The following is a 15,272-nucleotide window of genomic DNA, read 5'->3' as shown; positions in this document are numbered from 1 at the left end:
TGGGTCCTTGAAGGCCAGAGCAGACGTAGTAAGTAGGTGTAGTCCAGCAGATATCGAGTAGCTCTCTGCCCTAATACGGTGCATGGTGTCTTAGATCAGTGAGGAACACTTTCGCTAAATCTATTTACCTCATTGAGAGCTCACATTGTCAGCAACTGTGTGCACTGAACTTTCCTCTAAGGCATTTGTTAGGGGCCACATTCTGGCTGGAATGGAATTAAGGGCTCCTGAATGCATTCTCACTGCTCCCTCTCCTACCGTGAGTGCTGAAGAGAAGCAGGAGTGACCAGACCCAAGTCATTCGATTTGTCCTGGACGGGACTTGCGAGAATGGTTCATTCCCATTAAGGGAGGACCCTCTGTCTCAGCAACAGGGCAGAGTCCAGTGTCCTAGTCTCCGCAACCTACACCTTCATACATTGAGCTTGAATGGCGGCACCTGAATACATGTGACTCAAGATCTAGGCGATTGATGTCATTCTTGCCGCCACCTTCCACAAGGTCATCCATCCAGGGCACTAAGAGAAATGTTTGCCCGGCGTGGTACCCAAAATACTGACCCCTTATTTTGAAAATCTTTTTGATGTTGTTTGTTCTTTAGTTAGCACAGCACGATCTTTCAGTAGATACCGTGTAGTGTTATCTAAAGGCCCTTTTTGCCTTTCTGTTTGTCAGACCAACCATCCTTGTTTAAGTCATTGGTTGTGATGTATTTTATTAGGGGTTTGACCCAAATGTTTACCCCCCCCCCCCAAACCTTTTGTGATGCACCAGTGGGACCTGAACCTGGTGTTGACATTACTATGCGTATTCCTTTCAGGCATCTGCACAACTTTTCTTAACATTGAAAACAGTTGTATTTATTGCTATCATATCAGCACATCGCAAGAGTGAACTTCAGGCGTCGGTACATCCACCATACTCCACCTTCTTTCCAGACAGATTTGATGTTAAGGACACGTGCAGCCTTCCTGTCTAATTTTGTTACACCCTTTCACTTTAGCCACTACGCATAAGACAATTGGGTAGATGATTAAATCTTTGTCGGGCTTCAGGTTCGAAGAAAGGTACGTTGTCCAAAAGAGGACCATGTCGAGTATAAAAATCCTTAGATTCAAGATCTGCTGCACACTAGCCAAGAAACATCCCTTTGAAGGTCTGAGAGCCTGTTTTACCTAGGCCAAAACTTCTATAAGGGGGGTGTAAGGAGTACCTGTTCTGAACATGAGCAAGGCTGCAAACTGGATGATGTTGCATGCTTTTACTAAACACTACTCCCTTGACAGTTAAGTCTGGCAGGAAGGTTACTTCTTGTGCTCGGTTCTGCAGGACTTTGTTTGTCGGTCATCTCCCCAGATACTCCCCCTAAGGCTCTGGTATGTATTCTAAAGGTGAAGAATTTGTGGTTAGAAATATCCATCAGTAAAACAAGTTTGTTAACATCAGTAATGCTCTTTTTGGTGCATACTTAATCTAACTGCAGATTTTGCACTACTCTCCCACCTCTTTGTTCTGCGAAGTGGCCACTTTACATTAAAAGGTCCCAAACTAGAGATCGACCTACTGTTACCAGCAATTTGGTCAACAGAATGAAAAAGATGAATGAAAATAAAATCCACGTGCTGGGGTGGCGCTTATATGCGGTTCCACTTCGTCACTTCAAGGGTGATACCGGCATGCAGAGCACTGCTAAGAAAAGTGTCTAGCTCCAGTCTGGCACCTGATGATATTTTAAAGGTGAGGAAACTTCAATTAGAGTATCTACTAGAAAGAGTTTTACTCAAGGAAATGTTCTTGTTCTTCAAGAACAAGTTCAAAAGCACTCTGCTTAATCTATTAAATCCTTAGTCATGGAAGCTTGAAACCAGATAAGGCATGACAGTCCTGATGCCCCCAACGAAGATGGCCTCCCCCATTCTGGGGGAGTATTATGGGGAGGACTGATTAAGGAGTACTTTGTTTTTTTTAGCCAGGAGAGGGTAAGCCTTTTTGATTATTTGTGAATTTGATCACTTATAAGCTGCATTTCAGTTCCTGATGTCTCTTCAACCAGTGTCAGCTGCTAGGTTAAACCCTCAAAATGCTTAACCCTTCATGCTGTTCACCATTCTTAATATAGTTTCCCTGCTGATTACAGATTCCGCCCCCGACAATGTTTTTTTTCTCCAGATTTTCTGTTGCGCTCAATAGTTCTATCAGTTTTTCTTAGTTTTAGCTGATTCTCTGTGATCTATTCCCTCACCCCTTCCCTGTGAGCAGAACTGGGAGTGTTGGGAGGGGGAGGGGCATACTCTTATTTGTCAGCAGGTTGAGTGGGAAAGAAGGGCAGGGACACAAACAGACTGAGCAAACGTGGCGGTCAGCACTTGATTCCCTAACCTTCAGAGGCAAGCAGTCCTATCTGATCATTGAGTGAGAGTGGTACAGAGGCGGCTTGTGCGAGGGGGAAAAAGGCGGGGCAGGGGCACAGAGGGGAGAAATTAAAAAAAAAAAAAAAACGTATCAGATGCCACGCTGCTCTGCCCCTCTGTCCTCGATGCAGGCACAGGCTCCCACCCTGCCCTGTGGCCAATCTTGACGCTGCTCAGAGCAGCATCAGAACTGGCTGGGAGCCCCCAGCCAGGGCTCTCCCAGGCAGACTGGGAGCCTGTGCAAGCTCTCGCCAGCCCGGCAACACAGTGACGGGCTGGAGAGAGCCTACTGCGCATGTGTGTTTGGCCGCCCGACCCCGTCACGACCGTCTATTATCATTTTGTAGGAAAAGTTTTGCAGCTGCTGATGCTGGGGGGAAAAGGGCAGGGGGTTGACACTCCTCTGCCCTAACAGAAGAGCCGTGCCTGGAGTGGGGTTCAGGAAAAGTCTTTCACCTTCACAAAGCGCACGGTCCATGTGGGACCTAATCCAAGCATGATTAAGGTGAGGATGTGGCATGATTAAGGCGAGGATGTGGCATGATTAAGGCGAGGATGTGAGTGGAACCAAGAGATCAAATGGAAGGGGGTGAGGGGTTTATCAGACATCTCCCCGTCATGTTCCATGCTAATGTCACCATGTGGGCTAACTATCCTCGGTCTAGGAGCTAGGAGCCAGTCGAAAGGCAGCTTCTGATGGATGAAGCATTTGATTTTATGTTGAACCCTTATTAATTTGTGGGATAGAAAAATCAAGTTATGTCTAAGGATGCAAACCTAAATTGTTTGTGTTTATGTTCTAGGGCACCAGTGTACTTTCACCCGGTTTACATATTGGATTAGTTATTGCTTTGGCAGTAATGATCTACAAAAAATCAACAACTGAACTGTTTGAGAGGCATCCATGTCTTTATTCCTTGACTTTCGGATTTGTGTTCGCTAAAATCGCAAATAAACTCGTGGTAAGGAAGGAAGAATGTCACTATTTGTTTAAAAGCATTGATTTATATGTCTTCTCGCATATTAATTAATCTTGCTGACAATGGCATGCAACTGTAGAATGTAATGCTGATGTTTATTCTCAAATGACTTCCATTCGCCTAATAAAGTATATTGTTGTGTTTTGTACGGATAGGGTACTTAAAAATATTTAAACAGTTTTAAATTATTTTTACATGTGTAGGGCCACTGCAGTGTGTGTGAAATTTTAATGAGCAAGATTTGCTCAAGCTTTTCTTGCTTCATCTCATTGCAAGCGATTCCCTTCTAGCTGTAAAGAAAGCTCATCTTTATGAACTATGTATCTTCTGCCTGCCAGGTCCTTCCTGGACCATTGTCATTAAAACTGCCTTCGTTTGTCCAGCGGATGCGTTATGGAAGATACTATGAGCCCGGCTCTTTTCTTCTTAACCCACCTTAATAGTGTCTTCATTTAGCCGCTTAAATATTCGTTTTCACTGTAAATGCATGGAGATATTACTTGATTGTGATTGCTCCCGAATGTTTAAAATGTCAGAATTGTATCTTGCTCCTGCCCCTCAAACTCCATAGTAAGAATCTAAAAGTCTGATTTCTCAGCTAATAGTGACTTGCATTGGCAAAGTCAATAGGTCTGGCCTTAGCAAACTGGTGCTATGCATATTTTTTGCTGCAACCGTATGCTACAAAAAGAAGAAATTAAATAGAAAATGTGCCAGTGCCTAAACGTGGTGCCCATATGCTTGCAAAAAAATGTTTTTTTATTACAAAAAACCACCACACATTTTTAATTGGGCAGTGTGTCCGTATAAAAGGTAGGGAAACTGTTTTTGATTTTACAACACATTACAGGAAAATGTAATCCGTATTGGTCCAAAGAATTGGCACTATTCACTTTGAATTGCTGTAACCTGAAAACAGTGTAGAAGCAAAAGGCCGACTTAAAAAAAAATAAAAAAGTATGACAAACAAAAATAAAAAATGACAAAGTACTGGCCACTAACCCTAGTACAGAAGTGTACTTCTTTTTAGGCACATATGAACAAATGTAAGCACGCAACGTGTGCAGGAGGGCAAATAGCTAGGTGAGATTACCCACTGCCCCATTCTAATTGGCGTGTTGGGTGAAGCAACATGTACACACCAGTGGACAAGGATGTCGGTCTATGTATGCACGTATATGTATTTTTAATTATAATTTTGTATTACACGAAGCTGGTGAGACAGATAGAACTGTCTTTCAGCCGGGCCTAAAAAGCCCTTAATCATGACCAGCATCTAATTGTTGTGTCAGTGCAGCAGGCAACCAGCACACATGCACATTCCCTGATTTAGGACAAATATCACGGTCCCAACGTGGTTTCGGTCTGCTGCCAAGAGAACATTTACCACTTCATCCCACTTACTCATCCGAAACATTACGTTGTGGGTTTGATGCTTTTCTTGAGGCAGACACCTTGTTATCTTCAAAGTTTCGTTCCTAAAAAGAAACTTCTCTTTTACCAGTGAGACGGCACAAGAGGGGCAGATACCCTCCAGTAAAATGCAGTTTTCCTGTGTTCCTAAGGGTGGTCGCATCAGAATGTCGCATCCATCTCCATTAGGGCTATTTATTAGGACATTTTTTGTTCATGTTACAGGGGACGGTTCTGATTTATGTCTGGTTTGCTCCCGCTGGTTGTTCCATGGCGTTACTGTAGAACTGGAACTCTGCGGAGTGGCTGCGCTTCCATGGGTTTGTCGCAAAGCAAGACGAGGCATCAGCCAGGGCGGCGCGTTCAGCACAGATCCAGTAATTCCTCCAGCTGTCTCCATCGCCCACTTATTCCCCAGCCCCTGCCAACCGCCCCATCCTCCGCACCGTCAGCCGCTGGCCTGCTTATTTACAGCACTCACTTTCCATCCCACATTTACCGGGCCACGGACCGGAAACAGAACCATCACTATAAGCGTGGCAAGCGATGACCACGCGCTGGATGTCAGACGGCCACCAGTGCAGATCTTGCGACCACCCATGACCTAAAAGTTAAGGGCCTTTGGATGGAAGTTATAATGGGAATTGTAAGTAAGGCACCGGTGTAAATTATAGTGTTTTAAGACGAACTAGAATGTTCACCTGGCTCACAGAATGTGCCTCTGCCGGAAGTTATGTTGCTGGAAAAGCCACATTTTAAATAAATCACCTTCCTTTGATAAAAACTGAATTTGTACATGGGAATGGTTCTTAACACAGCTACGAGAAGTTCCTGAAATAGTGTGCTCCAAATCATTCATTTCCTTTTGTTGATATTATATATAAAAAAAATTCCAGGTCATGTGTACCCGATGACGCTTTTGATAGTTGCCTTAGTACTCTGGCTGATTTACAGTGTTACTTATTTTATTTTAAAATATGATTTAATTATATTTAACCTTAGTAGTTTATAAGGTTGACAGTGCAGCACTTTTATACACAAAATATATTTCAAATGTATTTTATTGTTTCCTTATATTTATCTCGCAATAAAAGTAATTTTCAGACCAATGTACTCTTGCAGAGAGATGCAAGTCTTCACAAAAGGGAGTTGGAAGAAATACAGAAAATAGGAAAAATACGCTCCTAAACAGCAACTCATTTGAATTGTCTCGCTACTCATAGGAACACAAACCTATGAATTTTATGAGCAATTCTTTTTATTGGTTTAACAACCTGATTTGAGGTACACAGCATAATTGCCTGCAACCCGGGGGCTAGCAAAGAAGGGGAAATGTTGTGTACACAGTTTCTGCCTACAACCTAGAGGCCGGCAGCACCTGACAGGCATTTAGAGAAAAACAAACCATACAAATCAAAACCCCCATTAACCCTCCCACCTACTTCAAGGCTCTAATCTAGTTATAGCAAAAGGGTCTTTCTGCAGCCATAGGGCAGTTAATATTTACATGTGAGTAGGGGTAAAGGCAGGGGGCTCCCTAAGGAGCTAGCGAAGGCGTATCTGGAATCAAGCAAAGAACCCTCAAGTTCGCCTGGCACATCAGCTCTCAGAACTCGACTGAGAGCAAGTGGATGAAGGGAGCCCACAACTCCACATATCCAGTGTGGCTGGACTCCATTGCAAGGGACAGTTTTTCCATTCCCAAAATGTTCCACAATGTGCATAACCATGCTATGTGGTCGAGAGTTTTATCTGTGCCCCATAACATTACGACTTCCTGATGTGCCGCCCCTAGAGCTATGGCCATTTGTCTGCTGTTATGTGAGCGAAGAGGATATGTCTGGGGATTGGGCAGACCTAAAATAGTGTAAGCTGGGAATCTCAGGATTGAGGTGTTGAACGCCATGTCTGTGTCGTGCAGGACACTGTCCCGGTACTGGTTAATCTTGGAGCAGTGCCATAAGAGGTGTAGCAGAGTCCCGGTACCACCACATCCCTGCCAACTCTCTGGGGAGCCACCAGATTTACACCGCTGCATGTTTGCCGGGGTCAGGTACCAATAAGAATCTATTTTATATGCTATTTCAGTGCTAGATATGTTGTGTGCCGGGTGGTGTACCCTGTAGAAGATGTCCGCCCATTCTTTAGTGGAGAGGGTGCTGCTCAAATCGACTTCTCAATGAAGTTTCCCTTTAGATTTGTGCGTGGGGCGTTTCGGATTCATGAGAGAGTTCAATTCTGAGATAAGGCGTCTATCTTCACTTTTGAGAAGCACCTGTTTCTCAAATGGGGTCATATGTTGTCCCATGTTCTGTCTCATCTCAGGTCCAGTCACCCAATGCCGCAGTTGAAGGTATTGCATCCGATCAGCGTCCTGTAGGGAGTAGATATCTTTGAGCAGATCAAAGGGGATTATCCCCAAGTGATCGAAAAGAGAACCCACTCTCTGGCACCCCCGTCCATCCATTTTCAGAGCTGTTCAGGCTGCAATCCGGGCAGAAAATCTGGGTTGGCCAGGATTGGGGTCATGGCAGAAGGGAGTGTCATAAGTCCTGCTTTGACCACAAGAGAGTCCCACACTTGCAGTGTAGAGCAGGTCACAGGGGAGGAGTAAAGGCCCCATGCCATATGCCTTGCAAAGAAGCCAAACCTCCTTCCATATGTGGGAACGCGTGACAACGTGATCCATAATTGTCCAATGCTTTTCTGAGAGTGAGCGGTTCCATTCCATAATATAGCGGAGTTGGGCTGCGTGATAATACCAGAGCAGGCAAGGGACTGCCAGCCCACTTTCCCCTTTCGAACGGGATAATAGATGTCTCTGTGTTTTTTTCCCATTCCAAATGAACTTGTTGACTGCCAGCTGTAGGGAGCGGATCACAGTTGGGGGTTGTACCAGGGGCAAGGTCTGAAAGAAATATAGTATGCGAAGAAGAACTGCTATCTTGCCTACAGCGAACCTTCCCATCCACAATAAGCGAAGGCGGGACCATTTCTCCAAGTGTCTTTCCGGGTCTGTAGAACCAGGGCTGAGTAATTAACAGACGCCATTTTGGAGGCAGAGTGGGTTAATTCAATGCCCATGTGCGGAATAGTATCTGCTGATTATGTGAAGGGGAAGAGCGTGCGGAGGGTCGCCTCAAGCACTGGGCTAACAGTGTGGTTCAAGATCAGTGACTTTTGCATGTGACGTTAAAGCCTGAGACCTTACCAAAAGTGCAGAGTTCGTCTATCAAGGCTGGGAGCAAGTTTGCTAGATCTGCTACGGAAAAGATGACATCATTCGCATAGAGGCTTATCAGATGTTTCTCCCCTTCAAACGGAATCCCGGAGATAAGTGGGGTGTCCCTCAAGGCATCAGAGCTTCACAAGCGGGAAGAGTAGTGATAGGGATATCTTGAAGATAACCTGATGGTACGCTACCAGGGATGCCCGTGTTGGCATAGAGGCGACCATAGATATCTCGAAAAGCTAATGAAGTTCCATCTGCAGAGTTTACTTCGGTGTCCAGGCCAGTATGAATTGTTTTCACCGACCCTGAATATATCTTGTTGCAAGGCCTGTGCGCCAGTACTTGGCCACACTGGTTGCTGCTCAAATAGAATTTATTTGAGACGTACCAGAAGAAGGTGAGTGTGCTCAAGGTCCCTCCACACCCTATGGGCTACCGGGCATTTGTGTATGGTTTCGAACTCCGCTTCCTTCCGCACAAGAGTGCCTCGTTGATCATGGCGGTGGTGATTCTCGGCCACCGAGATTGCAGTTAGTTGTCTGCGGACTACTAGTTTAAGGGTTTCCTAAAGAGGGAACTTGTAGCAAAAGCCTCTTGGTGCTTATTAGGAGCATATACATTCACCAATGTAGAAGAGAAGTAACCCACCCTGAGGTGAATTGATAGGCAGTGACCCTTAATTTTGGCTTCTAATTTATGTCAGAAGAGGATGGCCACTTCCCCTTTCTTTACCGAACAGGAGGACCAGAGCTGATGCAGGAACCAACGGGAGTGCATTCTCTGTCGCTAGGGAGTATATTTGTCTCTTGTAATAATAAACAGATGTCTCCCCCAGAATTCTCCAGAAGTGAGAGGGCTGCTAACCTCTTAGTGGGATTGAACATTTAAGTTGATAATCTTAAAATCCGTGGCAGTGTGTGAAAGGAATGGATGTCGGTGAGATGCTGCTAGCCACTGGAAGGACGTATAGTGTGGAAGTGGTCCCCAACCGACCAACCCACGTAGTGGTAGGCCAGTATCTAAAAAGGGAGCTTGTTGTGTAGTGGAGCCAGAATACCCTAAACAGAGCAAAATTCAATAACAAAGAACAAATGAAACTTCAGGCATCTGTCCATAGAACATGGGTAACTGAGAAGGAGTGTGGGATAGGCGGGCAAAGTCAAAAGTGGGAAGGAGCCCCACCGAGGGCAAACGGCCTCTACAGGGAGACGCAGTGTAACAGAATGAAGTATCAAAGTTCACCGTCTCCCATCCCCACCCTTATGAAGCCCCAACCACATACTTTCCGTAACAGAAAATAACCCCCGGCATCATGAGGCCCCAGGCTTGTCAGAGTTTCTAGAGATCGTATCTGTGACTGCTTGTCTTTCCGAGGCCATGGTTGCCGGGTGCGGTAGTACAATGTCCTTGGGCCTGCGGGACCTCTGTCTATGCATCCTTTTATTCCAGGATCAGTTTTGCGGACTCCCTGGACAAGATCCAGAAGTGGGCTTGTCAATGCCCAACACTCAGCATGCCTTGATGAGCGACCTGATTTGAAAGAGTGTACCGTAGAGTCTGAAGATGATCCAAAAGGGTATGGTCACACAAACATGAGACCCCCTCTTTCTTCAGGTGGGCAGTCCCTTCTCTTTGGCAGCGTACTGGCTGCCAGGTGTTGGTAAAGCATAAGTGTGTGGCTCTGGAATGGGAACGGATGGTGATCTGTAGCTTTGTATGAGATCGAGTTTAGATGTATATTTTTTTAATTTTAATCTGAAGGTCATGTACATAGACTAGTATGTCTGCAGGGGGGGGGGGGGGGGGGCAAATGGAAGGTTTCGGAAGACCGACTTGCTGTAGCCGGTCCTGCTTTAGCTCCATCTTGGCGTGGTCTTCCAGAAAAAGAGAATGTACACATACTCTCGCAAGTCTGAACCCTCGGCGGCTGTGGGGACCCCACGGATGTGGATGTTATTCCATCTTGAGCAGTTCTCTAGGTCCTCAAAGTTTGCTGCTCTTGTAGCCAGATAATCTCTTGATAGAGCCATTCAGTCTCTTCACTGCATTTGCCATCCTTATCTTCTAAGGCCGCCACTCTTTCGGCGACGCTGTCCATGCCACGGCTGTCTGTAGGTCCTCTCGAAGAGAGGCAAAAAGCACCTCCACAAAGGACCGCGTGATGGTGTTCTATGTCATTGGGGTCCTACGTGTGGTCAGAGCCTGCCACAGGAGGCTTGGCACCCAAAGGACCTCCAGAAGTCTTGGTTATCATATCCTTGAGTGATCAGTCTTTCTTGCTCCTAGGTGCTGACATGTTTGAATCCAGTACACATGAAGTGGTTTGCACTCAACTAGGAGCTCCGAGACAGTCAAGGGTAAGGTGTCAATCCTGTCCAGGGTAGTCCGGCTTGTAGAGTAGTCACGGGGCAAAGGCAAAGTCCATCTGCGATCAAGGCTCCATGTCTCCTCCTTTAGGCCCACGTTATTAGGGGCCAAGTGTGATGAAGCTTGTAAGCAAGGTGTAACCAGGCAGATTATTCCATTTATCATAGACAATCAGCACGCAGTCCCGTACTCCTAGGAGGCTGCTTCTGGCGAGGCGGAGGGAGTCCCAAAGATCAATTGTGAAGGGGGGCCCATCTGTGTTTGTTCTGTTTGCTGAGGCCTCAGGTGTGCGCACAGAACACTAAAGCTCTCTAAGGGACAGCAGTAGTGATCAAGAACTGAATGGTGCATGGCTGGGGGTTTTGCTGTGCGTGAACGTGAGCCACACTAAGTCTACGACATGAGGGCCCTCAAAATGCTTCTGGTTGGTGGGGTACCCCATTGTACCTTAATTTGGTCTCTGATGGCGGTTCTGTCCAGATTCAGACCCCTCAAGGCTCCAATCAGTTTCCAGCCAGCTCACAGCAAACTGCGCTCCACTCAGACCGTGGCAATGGAACGCCGCAGAGGAGAGGGCCCCACAAGGAAAGTCCTTAAAGCCGAGCCCCAGTGGAATGACCGGGCCCACCCCTGCCACCACCAGCCCCAGGCTCTGCCGTGATGTAGGGTGTATGAGGCTTGCAGGGACTGGGCCCTCAGGTCGACTCACCTAGTATCGGTGATTTGGCAACCTGGCTGTCACCCCCGATATTGCCTTGTGATGTAGAGAAGCCACGTGGCAGAACCAGCTTCTACAAGGCCGCAGCAGGTGTATGGGGGGCCCGCAGGCGAAGATGCACTCCGGTGTCCGCTTTGGAGTCAGGCTGGTCAGGAATCCACTGGGAGGCGCCAAGAGGGCTATGCCACCTTCGATGCAGGTTCGGGTGTGCAGTCCAGCCAGGTGAGATTTCAAGCATCCAAGCGACACGCGTCATCTTGAGTTGTGCGGTGTAGGGCCAGGGTACGAGGGTTCACAAACTTGTCTCCAGATTGCTGCTGCAGGGGACTGGCTCGCTGTGTTTATGCCCCTAGCCGATCCCTTCATGTTCCCACTTGCCTGAGGCTGAGCGGTGGAGTGGTTAGGACGCTAATGCGAAACATTAGATGTGGCGAGGATGGAGATGTCCTGCCCACCATCTTGGCCATGCCCTGTTAATTTTAAATCTGAAATCAGCCTGCAAATTGCTCCCTGCGCCTCTTAAAAAATAAAATCTACTGGCACACATAAACTATCTTGGTGCACCCTTCTCCTTGGATAATATTGATTACATGTTTTTGTAGTACAGCCCATCAGATAATTGTTCTTCCTCCATCTTCTTTCTAGTGTTCTGACCTTTTTTGTAATTTACATTTTCAGCCATGCTATTTTGTGTCTACCATTGGGTGGAGATCCTTGTGATGCGCTTTCTGGATTTTACAGAGCATGGTCTGCAAATAGGCTTTCTAGAAACCTTGGCACTAAGGATTTTGTCAATGTGTCATCAAGAGACAGGAAGCCAGCCGGACTGCAGCCACCTGCAACCCACTGATCAGTACTTGAGTGACATGCATTTTAGGTATTGATGAATTTTATAAAATATCACAGGATGATTAGTGGAAGTTAAACCCTCTTTCATAATAGAATGGCTCACTCACGAACACTAGGAAACAAGGGATATATTTTCAAGATGTCTTTAAAAGTAAAATCCTATCCTAGAGCACACAATCTGAGTAGTAAATATGCTAAAAATAAACAAAAGCTGCCCCGTTTACGAGAAGTGTGAACAGCAGAAAATATTGTAACATATTGAATTCATAACTTTATATCAACTCCACCCTCATATATTTTGCTTACTAAGCTAACTTCAGACTAAGCGAATAGCCTAATGTAAGTTTCAAAGATGGTTCATACCCGCGTACCTGCATTGAACCATTAGGCTACTGCTCAATATAATAACATTTTATGCTGTTCTCGTCCGTGTTTCTGTGTTGGGAGGCAGGCTGGTAAGCCCAGCAGGCTAAGTGCGCCGCCTGTTACCCTTCCTCGGAAGTCGGTAATAAGATTCTGCATGGCCTGTTTCCGCTCAGTGTTCTTGCGATTATAAAGAAATGACACCAGAACTGTATTACCGTTTTACACTTGAGTTCGGACTTTACAGTGCCTTCTGCCAGAGCCACCAGCTAAGGGGAAAGGCAAGGCAAGTCAGGTCACGGAGCATAAATAAAGCAGCTGTTTATAGAATATACTAAAAAAAAACATGTATTTTCTTTCTTCTGCTTGGCTTTCAAGCTATGCAGTGACAACCATAAAGGAGATATTTATGGCAACATGTTTATTTTTTGCACACCATAGGCAATTATGTAAAAGGTAGACTCTTTCAGCATGTTTCTACACATCCTGAACTATTGCCTTTAAAAAGAAAATCGTGACTTGTATTAAACTAATTCTAATACCTTCTTCCAACAAATATCTCACCACTCTTTTCATGAGTTTTATTTTGCACTTGAGATTACATTTTTATTTTTCGTTTGCAAACATGCTTTCTTTTTAATATGAAAAAGTGAATGCACCAAGAATTTAAGTGGTTTGTGGGAAAGGTGATTTGTGATCCTGTATTATAAGGGATAAAGTACCCCCTGCGTACAAGATGAGGATATTGCACATCTCCTTGGATTCCCTAACCTTAAAAAGAAACTCCACTTTTGGCCTTGTTCCTCTATATGGTCATGGAACTCCTTGGTGACTTACAATATACTTATAACCTGGTCTTACTGAATCTTTAAAAATAAACAATGGGTAGAAAAATGCCTGATAGCCTCTTACTTATTTTCATTCTGTAAAACGGTGCCCTTTGAAGAATAATAATAAATGAGAAATTAAATTATCAGTTTTCATGAAACTTTGTTCACAGCTCAGTAACAATTATTTAGAACAGAGAGGCAATTCAGATTAAATACTCTTGATATATTCAAGCTAACTTAATTATGTTTCAAAGAACAGTGACATTAACAAAAGTGCATTCTATATCTGTCACTTGTTTCTAAATAATCAACATATGTAGCTTGAAAAGGGTGTTACCTAGAAGGGAAAAACATGATCATTTTAACACTAGAGCAACATCCTATAGTGCAAACTGGGAGCATTGAGGAAATTACTCCCCGAGAAGCTTACTTTCATTTCTAGGATCCAAGGAAGTGCATAGATGTATGCCCAACCATCATAGGAAGACAGTTGAGCAGTGGATGCCGATGTCCAGGGCCACACTGAATGACCCATAAATAGTATTCTCTGCATGCGAAGGCAAGCTCAGTGTATTCTTCAAATGTAACGCAGGAAAAACAGGAAAAAGTAATCAATTTAGTGATATAGCAATACAAAATGTACATGGTCGCAGTTAAATTACTGGGTTCCATTCAGGTGTTGCCATACTGACTGAATGACACTTCTAGTCGACCAAGGGTTTTTTCAGTCTTGCAAGGCTGGAGAAACTTTTCATCCCTAACCTTTGAACTTCATCTCATCACCCTTTTCCTCACAAAATCACAAGCCAAGAAAGTGCTTCTGATGGAAAATCAGACATCCTCATAGGCCTCAACTCATTCTAAGCACATATTCTCTGAGTACCTCTTGGGCCTTCCCATGGTTGGATAAAGAATCGGACCACTCCACTGAGGGAAGACTTTTGCACCACTTTAGTCAGTGGGCGCATGGTGGACTACTGGTGGTCATAACAACTGTATTGAACAACTTCAGTAGACATCCCATTTGCAACACTTCTTCTTTTTTTTATATTTTTTATATACTTTTGTTATTGTATTATAAACACTGCAGTACACTACAAAACCAAATGGGATCAAGGTCCCGGCATTTATAAACAATTGTATATCAAAGAGTAAGAAGAAGCGGACGAAATCATAGGATAATGACATTTGTGCTACGAGAACATGATATACTGTTCAAATCGGACGTGCAGTGGGAAAAGGGGATTCAAAGAAATATAGATAGGGGTGAGAAATAGAGAGTAAACAAATAAGCGAGCAAACAAGGTATCGTGTCGACAGTCACTCAGGATGTGGGCAAAAGAGAAAGAAAAAAAAGGGTAAGGAAAGGAGGCAAATAGGCGAGCTATTCGTACAGCAGGGACTTGAGGGCGAAAGCGCCTGGTTTCTCAAGGGCACAAAGTAAGTCTATCGCTGTGCCGATAACGGGAACAGGTCAGAGCGCGCCGGTGTTGCAAGGCGCTCAACCCCCCAACCTCTTAACCTTGAGGGGCGTAACGCTTATGTATTTGTATGCTCTAGGGTTATGGATTGTCAGGGTGGCTGCGCGGTGTAAATAATTGGTCGTGGGTCTCCTGTCGCCGCTTTGCTAGTTTAGGCTGGTGCCATGTATTCTTCTCATGGCACATGTTGAGGGACCTACGCAAAAGGTCATCTGAAGATGCTGGTAAGGATCAATACTCTAGCAAGGTTAAGAAAGAGGAAAGAGAAAAGAAAGGATCAGAGTAGGGAAGAAAAGAAAGGGAGGGAAAAGAGTTGTAAAGAAGAGAAAGAGACAGAGTAAGTGAGTAAAAGACAGAGGAGGAAGAGGGGAATAGGGAGGGGAGAGGGGAAGGAGGTGGGGGAGGGGGTGGTGGTGTTGTGCTGTCGATTCCAGGTGGTTTGCTATCTTCCCACTGTGAGAAAGGGGGCCCACACCTGTGTAAATACTTGGGCTCGGTCTTGTAGGTTATAGATGATTCTCTCATGCGTGGCCGTGCGGGTCATGGCTACGATCCATTCTTCCGGGGCTGGTGGGGCCTCTAACCGCCATGCAACACTTATTCCTAAGTTAGTCTTCCAGCAGCTTCT

General features: G+C 45.2%; 1 protein-coding gene across 3 annotated transcripts in view; it reads left to right on the top strand.

Annotated features, from left to right (window-relative positions):
* Window positions 1-15,272, top strand: part of CHPT1 (choline phosphotransferase 1) — a 322,168-nt gene that overhangs the window by 143,319 nt on the left and 163,577 nt on the right. For all 3 annotated transcript variants that reach the window (XM_069229015.1, XM_069229016.1, XM_069229017.1), the window contains exon 6: window positions 3,215-3,373. In XM_069229015.1, the coding sequence (XP_069085116.1) occupies window positions 3,215-3,373 (159 nt within the window). The remainder of the gene's footprint in view (window positions 1-3,214; window positions 3,374-15,272) is intronic.

Source organism: Pleurodeles waltl, chromosome 4_1 (genome assembly GCF_031143425.1).
Source record: "Pleurodeles waltl isolate 20211129_DDA chromosome 4_1, aPleWal1.hap1.20221129, whole genome shotgun sequence".
Taxonomy (NCBI): Eukaryota; Metazoa; Chordata; class Amphibia; order Caudata; family Salamandridae; genus Pleurodeles; species Pleurodeles waltl.
The sequence above is the reverse complement of the archived record's forward strand: the minus strand, read 5'-3'. Positions and strand labels throughout refer to the sequence as shown.